Source organism: Odontesthes bonariensis, chromosome 3 (assembly GCF_027942865.1).
Source record: "Odontesthes bonariensis isolate fOdoBon6 chromosome 3, fOdoBon6.hap1, whole genome shotgun sequence".
Lineage (NCBI taxonomy): Eukaryota > Metazoa > Chordata > Actinopteri > Atheriniformes > Atherinopsidae > Odontesthes > Odontesthes bonariensis.
The window spans coordinates 346426-364125 of NC_134508.1; the positions used below are offsets into that span (position 1 = coordinate 346426).

The 17700-nt window shown below is 40.8% G+C and overlaps 1 protein-coding gene across 1 annotated transcript in view; it reads right to left on the reverse strand.

The window, feature by feature from the left end:
* LOC142377904 (ral GTPase-activating protein subunit beta-like) overlaps positions 1-16360 on the reverse strand; it is a 139841-nt gene extending 123481 nt beyond the window's left edge. Inside the window, exons 1-3 of the mRNA XM_075462241.1 lie at positions 16214-16360; positions 16046-16127; positions 15104-15226 (exon numbers count right to left, since the gene is read on the reverse strand). Coding sequence (XP_075318356.1) covers positions 15104-15226; positions 16046-16127; positions 16214-16360 — 352 coding nt within the window. The remainder of the gene's footprint in view (positions 1-15103; positions 15227-16045; positions 16128-16213) is intronic.
* Between the last annotated feature and the right edge of the window lie 1340 nt (positions 16361-17700).

Here is a 17700-nt window from a genome sequence, read left to right on the forward strand (position 1 = left end):
CTATCTTTTCACAATTTTTTTAATAGTTGAACTCTTTTTTTTTCCATTTTTTGAATAGTTTAAGTATTTTTTTTCTATTTTTTTAATAGTTTAACTCTTTTTTCTATTTCTTTAATAGTTGAACTCTTTCTTTTAATAGTTGAACTCTTTTTTTTCCATTTTTTAAATAGTTTAAATAGTTCACAGAGGCCAGACCAAACCTCTGATCCCGGTCCCCATGGTTACAGGTTCTGCCTGCACACACCTACAGCCTCACTTCCTGTATCCCCTCGTCCCCCGACCTCTGACCTTTCTGAGGGTGCTAACAGATTTAAGACCTTCAGCTTCCTCCGGCTCCAGAGCTGAAAGAAGCCTGTAAACACCAGCACAACCGAACCTTTAGAGTACCCAGGGCCTCGGTTTGCATTTCTTTGTGGCTGTTTTACAGCACATTTGTGCAAAACCTCAACTCCAAAAAAAGATTTGGAGGTTTTCTAAAAATGCAAATAAAAACAGACGCTAGTCCAAAGAAAAGCTCTTCAGATCTGCTGCTGAGCTTTTTTCTGAGGAAACAGACTTCTGAAACATGTTTCTGAGCTGCTGGAAAGACTTCTGCTGGGAACTCTGGTAGTTTTCACATCTGTTACGATGCGTAACCATGGCAACGGGAAAGTTGTTCACCTGTCGGAGCAGCTAACTGAGCTTTCCAAAGCACAAGTAATGCCTGGTATAAGACCCCAAATCAAGATGAGTTGAAGAGGAGACGTCTGGGATGCAGAGCGGGAACAAAATGAAGGAAAAGGAGGAGGAAGTTTAAAGCATTCCTTCCCCTGATCATCAGGGGAAATGTGATATCACTGAGCTTGGAGCCCTGATAAGGACACAGCTGGAATATCAGGTCACTCGTGTCTTTAGTGTTTGATCAACTGTGACGTGTCACAGAGTCCCTGCTCAGCTGGTTTGGTGGGAGGACACTTCACCTCCTCCCGGAGGGGACGATGGGGAGCAGATAGAAGCAGAAACACCATAAAAAGGCTGGTTAACATCACTCAGCAGACCAGATAGAAGCAGAAACACCATAAAAAGGCTGGTTAACATCACTCAGAGGAGCGGATAGAAGCAAAAACACCATAAAAAGGCTGGTTAACATCACTCAGCAGAGCAGATAGAAGCAGAAACACCATAAAAAGGCTGGTTAGCATCACTCAGCAGAGCAGGTAGAAGCAGAAACACCATAAAAAGGCTGGTTAACATCACTCAGCAGAGCAGATAGAAGCAGAAACACCATAAAAAGGCTGGTTAACATCACTCAGCAGAGCAGATAGAAGCAGAAACACCATAAAAAGGCTGGTTAACATCACTCAGCAGAGCGGATAGAAGCAGAAACACCATAAAAAGGCTGGTTAACATCACTCAGCAGAGCGGATAGAAGCAGAAACACCATAAAAAGGCTGGTTAACATCACTCAGCAGAGCAGGTAGAAGCAGAAACACCATAAAAAGGCTGGTTAACGTCACTCAGCAGAGCAGGTAGAAGCAGAAACACCATAAAAAGGCTGGTTAACGTCACTCAGCAGAGCAGGTAGAAGCAGAAACACCATAAAAAGGCTGGTTAACGTCACTCAGCAGAGCAGGTAGAAGCAGAAACACCATAAAAAGGCTGGTTAACATCACTCAGCAGAGCAGGTAGAAGCAGAAACACCATAAAAAGGCTGGTTAACATCACTCAGCAGAGCAGATAGAAGCAGAAACACCATAAAAAGGCTGGTTAGCATCACTCAGCAGAGCAGGTAGAAGCAGAAACACCATAAAAAGGCTGGTTAACATCACTCAGCAGAGCGGATAGAAGCAGAAACATCATAAAAAGGCTGGTTAACATCACTCAGCAGAGCAGATAGAAGCAGAAACACCATAAAAAGGCTGGTTAACATCACTCAGCGGAGCAGATAGAAGCAGAAACACCATAAAAAGGCTGGTTAACATCACTCAGCGGAGCAGGTAGAAGCAGAAACACCATAAAAAGGCTGGTTAACATCACTCAGCGGAGCAGGTAGAAGCAGAAACACCATAAAAAGGCTGGTTAACATCACTCAGCAGAGCGGATAGAAGCAGAAACACCATAAAAAGGCTGGTTAACATCACTCAGCAGAGCGGATAGAAGCAGAAACACCATAAAAAGGCTGGTTAACATCACTCAGCAGAGCAGATAGAAGCAGAAACACCATAAAAAGGCTGGTTAACATCACTCAGCGGAGCAGGTAGAAGCAGAAACACCATAAAAAGGCTGGTTAACATCACTCAGCAGAGCAGATAGAAGCAGAAACACCATAAAAAGGCCGGTTAACATCACTCAGCGGAGCAGATGGAAGCAGAAACACCATAAAAAGGCTGGTTAACATCACTCAGCAGAGCGGATAGAAGCAGAAACACCATAAAAAGGCTGGTTAACATCACTCAGCAGAGCAGATAGAAGCAGAAACACCATAAAAAGGCTGGTTAGCATCACTCAGCAGAGCAGATAGAAGCAGAAAGACCATAAAAAGGCTGGTTAACATCACTCAGCAGAGCAGATAGAAGCAGAAACACCATAAAAAGGCTGGTTAACATCACTCAGCAGAGCAGATAGAAGCAGAAAGACCATAAAAAGGCTGGTTAACATCACTCAGCAGAGCAGATAGAAGCAGAAACACCATAAAAAGGCTGGTTAGCATCACTCAGCAGAGCAGATAGAAGCAGAAACACCATAAAAAGGCTGGTTAGCATCACTCAGCGGAGCAGGTAGAAGCAGAAACACCATAAAAAGGCTGGTTAACATCACTCAGCGGAGCAGGTAGAAGCAGAAACACCATAAAAAGGCTGGTTAACATCACTCAGCAGAGCAGATAGAAGCAGAAACACCATAAAAAGGCTGGTTAACATCACTCAGCAGAGCAGGTAGAAGCAGAAACACCATAAAAAGGCTGGTTAGCATCACTCAGCAGAGCAGATAGAAGCAGAAACACCATAAAAAGGCTGGTTAACATCACTCAGCAGAGCAGATAGAAGCAGAAACACCATAAAAAGGCTGGTTAACATCACTCAGCAGAGCAGATAGAAGCAGAAACACCATAAAAAGGCTGGTTAACATCACTCAGCAGAGCAGATAGAAGCAGAAACACCATAAAAAGGCTGGTTAACATCACTCAGCAGAGCAGATAGAAGCAGAAACACCATAAAAAGGCTGGTTAACATCACTCAGCAGAGCAGATAGAAGCAGAAACACCATAAAAAGGCCGGTTAGCATCACTCAGCGGAGCAGATAGAAGCAGAAACACCATAAAAAGGCCGGTTAACATCACTCAGCAGAGCAGGTAGAAGCAGAAACACCATAAAAAGGCCGGTTAACATCACTCAGCAGAGCAGATAGAAGCAGAAACACCATAAAAAGGCCGGTTAGCATCACTCAGCAGAGCAGGTAGAAGCAGAAACACCATAAAAAGGCCGGTTAACATCACTCAGCAGAGCAGGTAGAAGCAGAAACACCATAAAAAGGCCGGTTAACATCACTCAGCGGAGCAGATAGAAGCAGAAACACCATAAAAAGGCTGGTTAACATCACTCAGCGGAGCAGATAGAAGCAGAAACACCATAAAAAGGCTGGTTAACATCACTCAGCAGAGCAGGTAGAAGCAGAAACACCATAAAAAGGCCGGTTAACATCACTCAGCAGAGCAGATAGAAGCAGAAACACCATAAAAAGGCCGGTTAGCATCACTCAGCAGAGCAGGTAGAAGCAGAAACACCATAAAAAGGCGGGTTAACATCACTCAGCAGAGCAGATAGAAGCAGAAACACCATAAAAAGGCCGGTTAACATCACTCAGCAGAGCAGGTAGAAGCAGAAACACCATAAAAAGGCTGGTTAACATCACTCAGCAGAGCAGGTAGAAGCAGAAACACCATAAAAAGGCTGGTTAACATCACTCAGCAGAGCAGATAGAAGCAGAAACACCATAAAAAGGCCGGTTAGCATCACTCAGCAGAGCAGGTAGAAGCAGAAACACCATAAAAAGGCGGGTTAACATCACTCAGCAGAGCAGATAGAAGCAGAAACACCATAAAAAGGCCGGTTAACATCACTCAGCAGAGCAGGTAGAAGCAGAAACACCATAAAAAGGCTGGTTAACATCACTCAGCAGAGCAGGTAGAAGCAGAAACACCATAAAAAGGCCGGTTAACATCACTCAGCAGAGCAGATAGAAGCAGAAACACCATAAAAAGGCCGGTTAGCATCACTCAGCAGAGCAGGTAGAAGCAGAAACACCATAAAAAGGCCGGTTAACATCACTCAGCGGAGCAGATAGAAGCAGAAACACCATAAAAAGGCCGGTTAGCATCACTCAGCAGAGCAGGTAGAAGCAGAAACACCATAAAAAGGCTGGTTAACATCACTCAGCGGAGCAGATAGAAGCAGAAACACCATAAAAAGGCCGGTTAACATCACTCAGCAGAGCAGGTAGAAGCAGAAACACCATAAAAAGGCCGGTTAACATCACTCAGCAGAGCAGATAGAAGCAGAAACACCATAAAAAGGCTGGTTAACATCACTCAGCAGAGCAGATAGAAGCAGAAACACCATAAAAAGGCCGGTTAGCATCACTCAGCAGAGCAGGTAGAAGCAGAAACACCATAAAAAGGCGGGTTAACATCACTCAGCAGAGCAGATAGAAGCAGAAACACCATAAAAAGGCTGGTTAACATCACTCAGCAGAGCAGGTAGAAGCAGAAACACCATAAAAAGGCCGGTTAACATCACTCAGCAGAGCAGATAGAAGCAGAAACACCATAAAAAGGCCGGTTAGCATCACTCAGCAGAGCAGGTAGAAGCAGAAACACCATAAAAAGGCTGGTTAACATCACTCAGCAGAGCAGGTAGAAGCAGAAACAGCATAAAAAGGCTGGTTAACATCACTCAGCAGAGCGGATAGAAGCAGAAACACCATAAAAAGGCTGGTTAACATCACTCAGCAGAGCAGATAGAAGCAGAAACACCATAAAAAGGCGGGTTAACATCACTCAGCGGAGCAGGTAGAAGCAGAAACAGCATAAAAAGGCTGGTTAACATCACTCAGCAGAGCAGGTAGAAGCAGAAACACCATAAAAAGGCTGGTTAACATCACTCAGCGGAGCAGGTAGAAGCAGAAACACCATAAAAAGGCTGGTTAACATCACTCAGCAGAGCAGGTAGAAGCAGAAACACCATAAAAAGGCTGGTTAACATCACTCAGCAGAGCAGGTAGAAGCAGAAACACCATAAAAAGGCTGGTTAACATCACTCAGCAGAGCAGGTAGAAGCAGAAACACCATAAAAAGGCTGGTTAACATCACTCAGCAGAGCGGATAGAAGCAGAAACACCATAAAAAGGCTGGTTAACATCACTCAGCGGAGCAGGTAGAAGCAGAAACACCATAAAAAGGCTGGTTAGCATCACTCAGCAGAGCGGATAGAAGCAGAAACACCATAAAAAGGCTGGTTAACATCACTCAGCAGAGCGGATAGAAGCAGAAACACCATAAAAAGGCTGGTTAACATCACTCAGCAGAGCGGATAGAAGCAGAAACACCATAAAAAGGCTGGTTAGCATCACTCAGCAGAGCAGATAGAAGCAGAAACACCATGAAAAGGCTGGTTAACATCACTCAGCAGAGCAGGTAGAAGCAGAAACACCATAAAAAGGCTGGTTAACATCACTCAGCAGAGCAGATAGAAGCAGAAACACCATAAAAAGGCTGGTTAACATCACTCAGCAGAGCAGATAGAAGCAGAAACACCATAAAAAGGCTGGTTAACATCACTCAGCAGAGCAGGTAGAAGCAGAAACACCATAAAAAGGCGGGTTAACATCACTCAGCAGAGCAGATAGAAGCAGAAACACCATAAAAAGGCTGGTTAACATCACTCAGCAGAGCAGGTAGAAGCAGAAACACCATAAAAAGGCTGGTTAACATCACTCAGCAGAGCAGATAGAAGCAGAAACACCATGAAAAGGCTGGTTAACATCACTCAGCAGAGCAGGTAGAAGCAGAAACACCATAAAAAGGCTGGTTAACATCACTCAGCAGAGCAGATAGAAGCAGAAACATCATGAAAAGGCTGGTTAACATCACTCAGCAGAGCAGGTAGAAGCAGAAACACCATAAAAAGGCTGGTTAACATCACTCAGCAGAGCAGGTAGAAGCAGAAACACCATAAAAAGGCTGGTTAACATCACTCAGCAGAGCAGGTAGAAGCAGAAACACCATAAAAAGGCTGGTTAACATCACTCAGCAGAGCAGATGCAAATGTGGACGTACATGAGCGCTCAGTGACGACGGGCAGTTTCCTTCCTGCAGAAAAAAGGTCGTGAGCGCCACAGATTGTCGACCCGATTCACCCGTTTCCTCTTCAGCATTCAAATGAGAGCGAGAAGAAGAAGAAGGAGGAAAGAGGAAGACTTTTATCCAGATGCAAATGAGGGAGGAAGAACAAATGGAAACAAAGTGACGGGTTTCAGGTGACAGAGTCCAGCTGGAGGGGTCTGTTGTCTTTAGCTGAGAAAGGACACCAGGGGATTATATCAGGCATCGTGGGTCATTACTGGGCTTTTATCTGCTCAAACAGCTGAGTCAAGGTCAAAGTTCATCAGGTTTATGCCTCCTGATCACTAAGAAAAAGACATGAAACTGACAAAACTGAAAGGAGAAACAACTGAAATTTACTACAAAATCACCGCTATGCTGATGATACTCAGCTGTACTTATCTATGCTGATGATACTCAGCTGTACTTATCTATGCTGATGATACTCAGCTGTACTTATCTATGCTGATGATACTCAGCTGTACTTATATATGCTGATGATACCCAGCTGTACTTATCTATGCCGATGATACTCAGCTGTACTTATCTATGCTGATGATACTCAGCTGTACTTATCTGTGCTGATGATACTCAGCTGTACTTATCTGTGCTGATGATACTCAGCTGTACTTATCTGTGCTGATGATACCCAGCTGTACTTATCTATGCTGATGATACCCAGCTGTACTTATCTGTGCTGATGATACTCAGCTGTACTTACCTGTGTTGATGATACTCAGCTGTACTTATCTATGTTGATGATACTCAGCTGTACTTATCTATACTGATGATCCCCAGCTGTACTTATCTATGCTGATGATACTCAGCTGTACTTATCTATGCTGATGATACTCAGCTGTACTTATCTATGCTGATGATACTAGCTGTACTTATCTATGCTGATGATACTCAGCTGTACTTATCTATGCTGATGATACTCAGCTGTACTTATCTATGCTGATGATACTCAGCTGTACTTATCTATGCTGATGATACCCAGCTGTACTTATCTATGCTGAATATACTCAGCTGTACTTATCTATGCTGATGATACTAGCTGTACTTATCTATACTGATGATCCCCAGCTGTACTTATCTATGCTGATGATACTCAGCTGTACTTATCTATGCTGATGATACTCAGCTGTACTTATCTATGATGATGATACTCAGCTGTACTTATCTATGCTGATGATACTCAGCTGTACTTATCTATACTGATGATCCCCAGCTGTACTTATCTATGCTGATGATACTCAGCTGTACTTATCTATGCTGAATATACTCAGCTGTACTTATCTATGCTGATGATACTAGCTGTACTTATCTATACTGATGATCCCCAGCTGTACTTATCTATGCTGATGATACTCAGCTGTACTTATCTGTGCTGATGATACTCAGCTGTACTTATCTATACTGATGATACTCAGCTGTACTTATCTATACTGATGATCCCCAGCTGTACTTATCTGTGCTGATGATACTCAGCTGTACTTATCTATGCTGAATATACTCAGCTGTACTTATCTATACTGATGATCCCCAGCTGTACTTATCTATGCTGATGATACTCAGCTGTACTTATCTATGCTGAATATACTCAGCTGTACTTATCTATGCTGATGATACTCAGCTGTACTTATCTATGCTGAATATACTCAGCTGTACTTATCTATGCTGATGATACTCAGCTGTACTTATCTATGCTGATGATACTCAGCTGTACTTATCTATGATGATGATACTCAGCTGTACTTATCTATGCTGATGATACTCAGCTGTACTTATATATGCTGATGATACTCAGCTGTACTTATCTATGCTGAATATACTCAGCTGTACTTATCTATGCTGATGATACTCAGCTGTACTTATCTATGCTGATGATACTCAGCTGTACTTATCTGTGCTGATGATACTCAGCTGTACTTATATATGCTGAATATACTCAGCTGTACTTATATATGCTGATGATACTCAGCTGTACTTATCTATGCTGATGATACTCAGCTGTACTTATCTATGGTGATGATACTCAGCTGTACTTATCTATGCTGAATATACTCAGCTGTACTTATATATGCTGATGATACCCAGCTGTACTTATCTATGCTGATGATACTCAGCTGTACTTATCTATGCTGATGATACTCAGCTGTACTTATCTATGCTGATGATACTCAGCTGTACTTATCTATGCTGATGATACTCAGCTGTACTTATCTATGCTGATGATACTCAGCTGTACTTATCTATGCTGATGATACTCAGCTGTACTTATCTATGCTGATGATACTCAGCTGTACTTATCTATGCTGATGATACTCAGCTGTACTTATCTATGCTGATGATACTCAGCTGTACTTATCTATGCTGATGATACTCAGCTGTACTTATCTATACTGATGATACTCAGCTGTACTTATCTGTGCTGATGATACTCAGCTGTACTTATCTATGCTGATGATACTAGCTGTACTTATCTATACTGATGATACTCAGCTGTACTTATCTATGCTGATGATACTCAGCTGTACTTATCTATACTGATGATACTAGCTGTACTTATCTATACTGATGATACTCAGCTGTACTTATCTATGCTGATGATACTCAGCTGTACTTATCTATGCTGATGATACTCAGCTGTACTTATCTATGCTGATGATACTCAGCTGTACTTATCTATGCTGATGATACTAGCTGTACTTATCTATACTGATGATACTCAGCTGTACTTATCTATGCTGATAATACTCAGCTGTACTTATCTATGCTGATGATACTCAGCTGTACTTATCTATGCTGATGATACTCAGCTGTACTTATCTATGCTGATGATACTCAGCTGTACTTATCTATGCTGATGATACTCAGCTGTACTTATCTATACTGATGATACTCAGCTGTACTTATCTGTGCTGATGATACTCAGCTGTACTTATCTATGCTGATGATACTCAGCTGTACTTATCTATGCTGATGATACTCAGCTGTACTTATCTATGATGATGATACTCAGCTGTACTTATCTATGCTGATGATACCCAGCTGTACTTATCTATGCTGATGATACTCAGCTGTACTTATCTATGCTGATGATACTAGCTGTACTTATCTATGCTGATGATACTCAGCTGTACTTATCTATGCTGATGATACTCAGCTGTACTTATCTATACTGATGATACTCAGCTGTACTTATCTGTGCTGATGATACTCAGCTGTACTTATCTATGCTGATGATACTAGCTGTACTTATCTATACTGATGATACTCAGCTGTACTTATCTATGCTGATGATACTCAGCTGTACTTATCTATACTGATGATACTCAGCTGTACTTATCTATGCTGATGATACCCAGCTGTACTTATCTATGCTGATGATACTCAGCTGTACTTATCTATGCTGATGATACTAGCTGTACTTATCTATGCTGATGATACTCAGCTGTACTTATCTATGCTGATGATACTCAGCTGTACTTATCTATACTGATGATACTCAGCTGTACTTATCTGTGCTGATGATACTCAGCTGTACTTATCTATGCTGATGATACTAGCTGTACTTATCTATACTGATGATACTCAGCTGTACTTATCTATGCTGATGATACTCAGCTGTACTTATCTATACTGATGATACTCAGCTGTACTTATCTATACTGATGATACTCAGCTGTACTTATCTATGCTGATGATACTCAGCTGTACTTATCTATGCTGATGATACTCAGCTGTACTTATCTATGCTGATGATACTAGCTGTACTTATCTATACTGATGATACTCAGCTGTACTTATCTATGCTGATGATACTCAGCTGTACTTATCTATACTGATGATACTAGCTGTACTTATCTATACTGATGATACTCAGCTGTACTTATCTATGCTGATGATACTCAGCTGTACTTATCTATGCTGAATATACTCAGCTGTACTTATCTATGCTGATGATACTCAGCTGTACTTATCTATGCTGATGATACTCAGCTGTACTTATCTATGCTGATGATACTCAGCTGTACTTATCTATGCTGATGATACTCAGCTGTACTTATCTATGCTGATGATACTAGCTGTACTTATCTATACTGATGATACTCAGCTGTACTTATCTATGCTGATGATACTCAGCTGTACTTATCTATGCTGATGATACTCAGCTGTACTTATCTATGCTGATGATACTCAGCTGTACTTATCTATGCTGATGATACTCAGCTGTACTTATCTATGCTGATGATACTCAGCTGTACTTATCTATGCTGATGATACTCAGCTGTACTTATCTATACTGATGATACTCAGCTGTACTTATCTATGCTGATGATACTCAGCTGTACTTATCTATGCTGATGATACTCAGCTGTACTTATCTATGCTGATGATACTCAGCTGTACTTATCTATGCTGATGATACTCAGCTGTACTTATCTATGCTGATGATACTCAGCTGTACTTATCTATGCTGATGATACTCAGCTGTACTTATCTATGCTGATGATACTCAGCTGTACTTATCTATGCTGATGATACTCAGCTGTACTTATCTATGCTGATGATACTCAGCTGTACTTATCTATGCTGATGATACCCAGCTGTACTTATCTATGCTGATGATACTCAGCTGTACTTATCTATGCTGATGATACTAGCTGTACTTATCTATGCTGATGATACTCAGCTGTACTTATCTATGCTGATGATACTCAGCTGTACTTATCTATACTGATGATACTCAGCTGTACTTATCTATGCTGATGATACTAGCTGTACTTATCTATGCTGATGATACTCAGCTGTACTTATCTATGCTGATGATACCCAGCTGTACTTATCTATGCTGATGATACTCAGCTGTACTTATCTATGCTGAATATACTCAGCTGTACTTATCTATGCTGATGATACTCAGCTGTACTTATCTATGCTGATGATACTCAGCTGTACTTATATATGCTGATGATACTCAGCTGTACTTATCTATGCTGAATATACTCAGCTGTACTTATCTATGCTGAATATACTCAGCTGTACTTATCTATGCTGATGATACTCAGCTGTACTTATCTATGCTGATGATACTCAGCTGTACTTATATATGCTGATGATACTCAGCTGTACTTATCTATGCTGAATATACTCAGCTGTACTTATCTATGCTGATGATACTCAGCTGTACTTATCTATACTGATGATACTCAGCTGTACTTATCTATGCTGATGATACTCAGCTGTACTTATCTATGCTGATGATACTCAGCTGTACTTATCTATGCTGATGATACTAGCTGTACTTATCTATGCTGATGATCCCCAGCTGTACTTATCTATGCTGATGATACTCAGCTGTACTTATCTATGCTGATGATACTCAGCTGTACTTATCTATGCTGATGATACTCAGCTGTACTTATCTATGCTGATGATACTCAGCTGTACTTATCTATGCTGATGATACTCAGCTGTACTTATCTATGCTGATGATACTCAGCTGTACTTATCTATGCTGATGATACTCAGCTGTACTTATCTGTGCTGATGATACTCAGCTGTACTTATCTATGCTGATGATACTCAGCTGTACTTATCTATGCTGATGATACTCAGCTGTACTTATCTATGCTGATGATACTCAGCTGTACTTATCTATGCTGATGATACTCAGCTGTACTTATCTATGCTGATGATACTCAGCTGTACTTATCTATGATGATGATACTCAGCTGTACTTATCTATGCTGATGATACTCAGCTGTACTTATCTATGCTGATGATACTCAGCTGTACTTATCTATGCTGATGATACTCAGCTGTACTTATCTATGCTGATGATACTCAGCTGTACTTATCTATGCTGATGATACTCAGCTGTACTTATCTGTGCTGATGATACTCAGCTGTACTTATCTATGCTGATGATACTAGCTGTACTTATCTATGCTGATGATACTCAGCTGTACTTATCTATGCTGATGATACTCAGCTGTACTTATCTATGCTGATGATACTCAGCTGTACTTATCTGTGCTGATGATACTCAGCTGTACTTATCTATGCTGATGATACTCAGCTGTACTTATCTATGCTGATGATACTCAGCTGTACTTATCTGTGCTGATGATACTCAGCTGTACTTATCTATGCTGATGATACTAGCTGTACTTATCTATGCTGATGATACTCAGCTGTACTTATCTATGGTGATGATACTCAGCTGTACTTATCTATGCTGATGATACTCAGCTGTACTTATCTATGCTGATGATACTAGCTGTACTTATCTATGCTGATGATACTAGCTGTACTTATCTATGGTGATGATACTCAGCTGTACTTATCTGTGCTGATGATACTAGCTGTACTTATCTATGGTGATGATACTCAGCTGTACTTATCTATGCTGATGATACTAGCTGTACTTATCTGTGCTGATGATACTCAGCTGTACTTATCTATGCTGATGATACTCAGCTGTACTTATCTATGCTGATGATACTAGCTGTACTTATCTATGCTGATGATACTAGCTGTACTTATCTATGCTGATGATACTCAGCTGTACTTATCTATGGTGATGATACTCAGCTGTACTTATCTATGCTGATGATACTCAGCTGTACTTATCTATGCTGATGATACTAGCTGTACTTATCTATGCTGATGATACCAGCTGTACTTATCTGTGCTGATGATACTCAGCTGTACTTATCTATGCTGATGATACTAGCTGTACTTATCTATGCTGATGATACTCAGCTGTACTTATCTATGGTGATGATACTCAGCTGTACTTATCTATGCTGATGATACTCAGCTGTACTTATCTATGCTGATGATACTAGCTGTACTTATCTATGCTGATGATACCCAGCTGTACTTATCTGTGCTGATGATACTCAGCTGTACTTATCTATGCTGATGATACTAGCTGTACTTATCTATGCTGATGATACTCAGCTGTACTTATCTATGCTGATGATACTAGCTGTACTTATCTATGCTGATGATACTCAGCTGTACTTATCTATGCTGATGATACTCAGCTGTACTTATCTATGCTGATGATACTCAGCTGTACTTATCTATGCTGATGATACTAGCTGTACTTATCTATGCTGATGATACTCAGCTGTACTTATCTATGGTGATGATACTCAGCTGTACTTATCTGTGCTGATGATCCCCAGCTGTACTTATCTATGCTGATGATACTCAGCTGTACTTATCTATGCTGATGATACTCAGCTGTACTTATCTATGCTGATGATCCCCAGCTGTACTTATCTATGCTGATGATACTAGCTGTACTTATCTATGCTGATGATACCCAGCTGTACTTATCTGTGCTGATGATACTCAGCTGTACTTATCTATGCTGATGATACTAGCTGTACTTATCTATGCTGATGATACTCAGCTGTACTTATCTATGGTGATGATACTCAGCTGTACTTATCTATGCTGATGATACTCAGCTGTACTTATCTATGCTGATGATACTAGCTGTACTTATCTATGCTGATGATACCCAGCTGTACTTATCTGTGCTGATGATACTCAGCTGTACTTATCTGTGCTGATGATACTCAGCTGTACTTATCTATGCTGATGATACTCAGCTGTACTTATCTATACTGATGATACTCAGCTGTACTTATCTATGCTGATGATACTCAGCTGTACTTATCTATACTGATGATACTCAGCTGTACTTATCTATGCTGATGATACTCAGCTGTACTTATCTATGCTGAATATACTCAGCTGTACTTATCTATGCTGATGATACCCAGCTGTACTTATCTGTGCTGATGATACTCAGCTGTACTTATCTATGCTGATGATACTCAGCTGTACTTATCTATGCTGATGATACTCAGCTGTACTTATCTGTGCTGATGATACTCAGCTGTACTTATCTATGCTGATGATACTCAGCTGTACTTATCTGTGCTGATGATACTCAGCTGTACTTATCTATGCTGAATATACTCAGCTGTACTTATCTATGCTGATGATACTCAGCTGTACTTATCTGTGCTGATGATACTCAGCTGTACTTATCTATGCTGATGATACTCAGCTGTACTTATCTATGCTGATGATACTCAGCTGTACTTATCTATGCTGATGATACTCAGCTGTACTTATCTATGCTGATGATACTCAGCTGTACTTATCTATGCTGATGATACTCAGCTGTACTTATCTATGCTGATGATACTCAGCTGTACTTATCTATGCTGATGATACTCAGCTGTACTTATCTATGAACCTGATGAACCCAATCAGCTGGTCAGACTACAACATGTCTTACAGACATAAAGAGCTGGATGACTCAGAGCTTTCTGCTTCTAAACTCAGACAAACTGAAGTCGTTATCTTTGGACCTGAAACTGTCCGGTTCTATAGCTTCTCTGGATGGTGTTTCCTCAGCTTCTGGTCCCACAGTGAGGAACCTCGGAGTTATTTCTGAATAGGGCTGTAAAATTCCCGGAATTTTCAAAGACGGAAACTTTCCATGGGAATTTATGGGAATAAACTGGGAATTTTCTAAACTGAAGGTTGGCTCTTCTAGGGAACTTAAATATAGTTGAGGAAAGTATATTTTAGCATAATCACGACTTGAGTCTGAGGCCCGTGCACCTGTAGCCTCCAACTGGGCACTGTTTGGCAACAGGCTCACAGATGTGAGAGTGGAAAAGCTGGCTGGCATTGGCGCAGACCTACGGCTCTTTGAGCCGGACACAGAGCCGTCCTCAACAAGGCTGGAAAGTGACACTGAAGAGGAAGAGCTGGATGAGGAGGAGGCCCAGGGAGAGTCTATTGGCTGAGCTTTAATGCAGAGGATCGCTTGAAGGAAGATTTACATGTTTAACGGGACGTTTTGGAGGAAGAGTGGCATTTTTCATTTTACATTTGAATGGGACTTTGTGGAGATTTTTGGATGGGGGGGGCATTTCTGAATGAGTGGGGTTAGGGGATGGGTAATATTGAACCCAACACTCCTTTTTTTGTTCATCCATGAAACAAGTAATTAGAACGTGTTCTACTCTACTTACAAATAAATCTGTTATACATTTTGTATGGATGTTTTCTTATGACTTCTGTTTATATTTATGCTTGGATATAATTTATTCCCAGTTAGTTCTCCTAAATTCCCATTAGTTCCCATAACTCCCATGGAAAGTTTCCAATATGGAATATATCTAAAATTCCCAAGCTTAACTTCCCTTGGAAATTTATCGGAAACTTTCCGGAAATTTACCGGAAACTTTCCGCCCCTTTGCAACTCTATTTCTGACCAGGATCTGTCCTCTGACTCGCATTTAAAAGGTTTCTAGGACTGCCTTCTTTCACCTTTCCTGTTTGAAAGCTTCATCTGAACTGGCGTTGTATGTATGAACTGGACCAGATTAAAATAGAATGAACTGGATTCTGATTGTTTTACAGTGAGTTGGATCGTAATTGGCTCTAAAAAGCCTTGAGATGACGTTTTTATTTGGTGCTTTCTGAATAAAACTGCCTCGTTTAATGTCTCACATGGAAACTCTTCAGCTCAGAAAGTCTTATCAACACAAGACTAAATCATACAGGTGGATTTTATAAAGATATAAAAGCTTAAAGCTGGGGGAAAACAACATGAAGCTGGTGCGTAACCGGAGACTTTACGTAAGGGAACTCTGAGTAACGTGTTGTTGTTGTTGACGTTGGCGCGGACCGGCAGACATGTTTCATCCTGCCGGTTTCTGTCCTGCCGGGAACAACACCACCACAGACTGGATGAATGCAGCTGGCAGCGTTCCAGCACAAATACTTCTTTACACCCAGTTTACTCACACCGGCAGAGTTCCTTTCATTTTCAGGCTCAAACACAGTCACAAAGGTCGAGAGGGGAAACTCAGCGGGTTGTTTGTTCAGGTGGAGGCGGGGCCCTTTCATCCAGCTCCACCTGGCCTCCACCTGCACAGCTTTCAAAGCTTTCATTTTTCACCTCAGGCTCGGAGGCGTTTCTGGTTGTTATGACAACGTGGGGACTCTGTGTTGTACAGCAACTTATACGGTCTTAACATTGTGTTTACTCCCTTTGTCCTACGGGTCAGAAATGAGCCGCCCTACCAAAGCCCCAAAATAAAGCAACTTCATTTAATTTTAAATCCAAAATCTATTTTGTATTATGAAACCACCTGTTATTTATCTATTCAACTCAACTCAATACATTTTTTATCATGTATTTTCTGTTACACAATACAAAAAGACAATCACCAGTTTTCAGGATTACACTTTTTTTTTACTGTCAGCTGGACCAACAGTTTTCTTGTTTTCTCAGTTTTCTTTGACATAATAAAGGTTTATTATTGCTGTTATATAAATGTTAAGTAATTACTTTTGAATTAATTATTTTGAAAGGGAAAAAAACTGAACTTTTTCTGGTGTTTAAATGTTTTTATAATTCACGGGTCAAAAATGACCCATAAGACAATCTTTGTACCCTAGTGGTGTACAGCCCACATGGGAACATAAACAAAAATAAAGTGTGACTTTTTCTAATGATGGGGTCCCTTTAGGAAAAGTCAGAACATTTCAAGTTGGAAAAAGATAGTTTAAGGTATTTTTTCTACAGCTACATTACACTTAGCTGACGCTTTTTATCCAAAGCGACTTACATCTATTTAGATACAGGGTATTGGTTACAGGCCCTGGAGCAATGTGGGGTTAGGTGCCTTGCTCAAGGGCACTTCAGCCATGAATAGAGGTGTAGGGAGAGGTAATGGCGGGACTTGAACTTGCAACCCTCTGATCTTAAGTCCGCCTCCCTAACCACTAGGCCACGGCTGCCCAGCTAAACATGGTAGTATGCTAACATTTGCTAATTAGGGTAAAGACTGTCAGCTATTAGTCACTTTTGACCCGCAAGACAACAGGAGGGTTAAAGGGACCTTCCTCACAAACCTGGGGCCAAAAGAGGAGCTACAATGAGAACGTAGAAACTCTGAAGGCTCGTCCTCTGGGGACAAAAGCTGGTTAATGCTTGTTAACTATAATCCATTAATAAATACATTCCACATGAACTACAACGAGGACTCAAAGTGCTGATTTAGGGGGATATATAGTGTCAACCACGTTAATTGTTTGGTTTAGCTTGCTAGCATGCTAGCATTTGCGAATTAGAATTGAACATAAATAACTGCTAAAGCTATTTGTTAATCGCAAAGTACTTGTTGCTGTTAAAAAGTTTAAATTTAGGCAAAGAAGTGACAAGAAAGGCTGATTGTTTTTATAGATATCTATTACCCAAAGTGCTTGTACATGCACGCCATGCACTA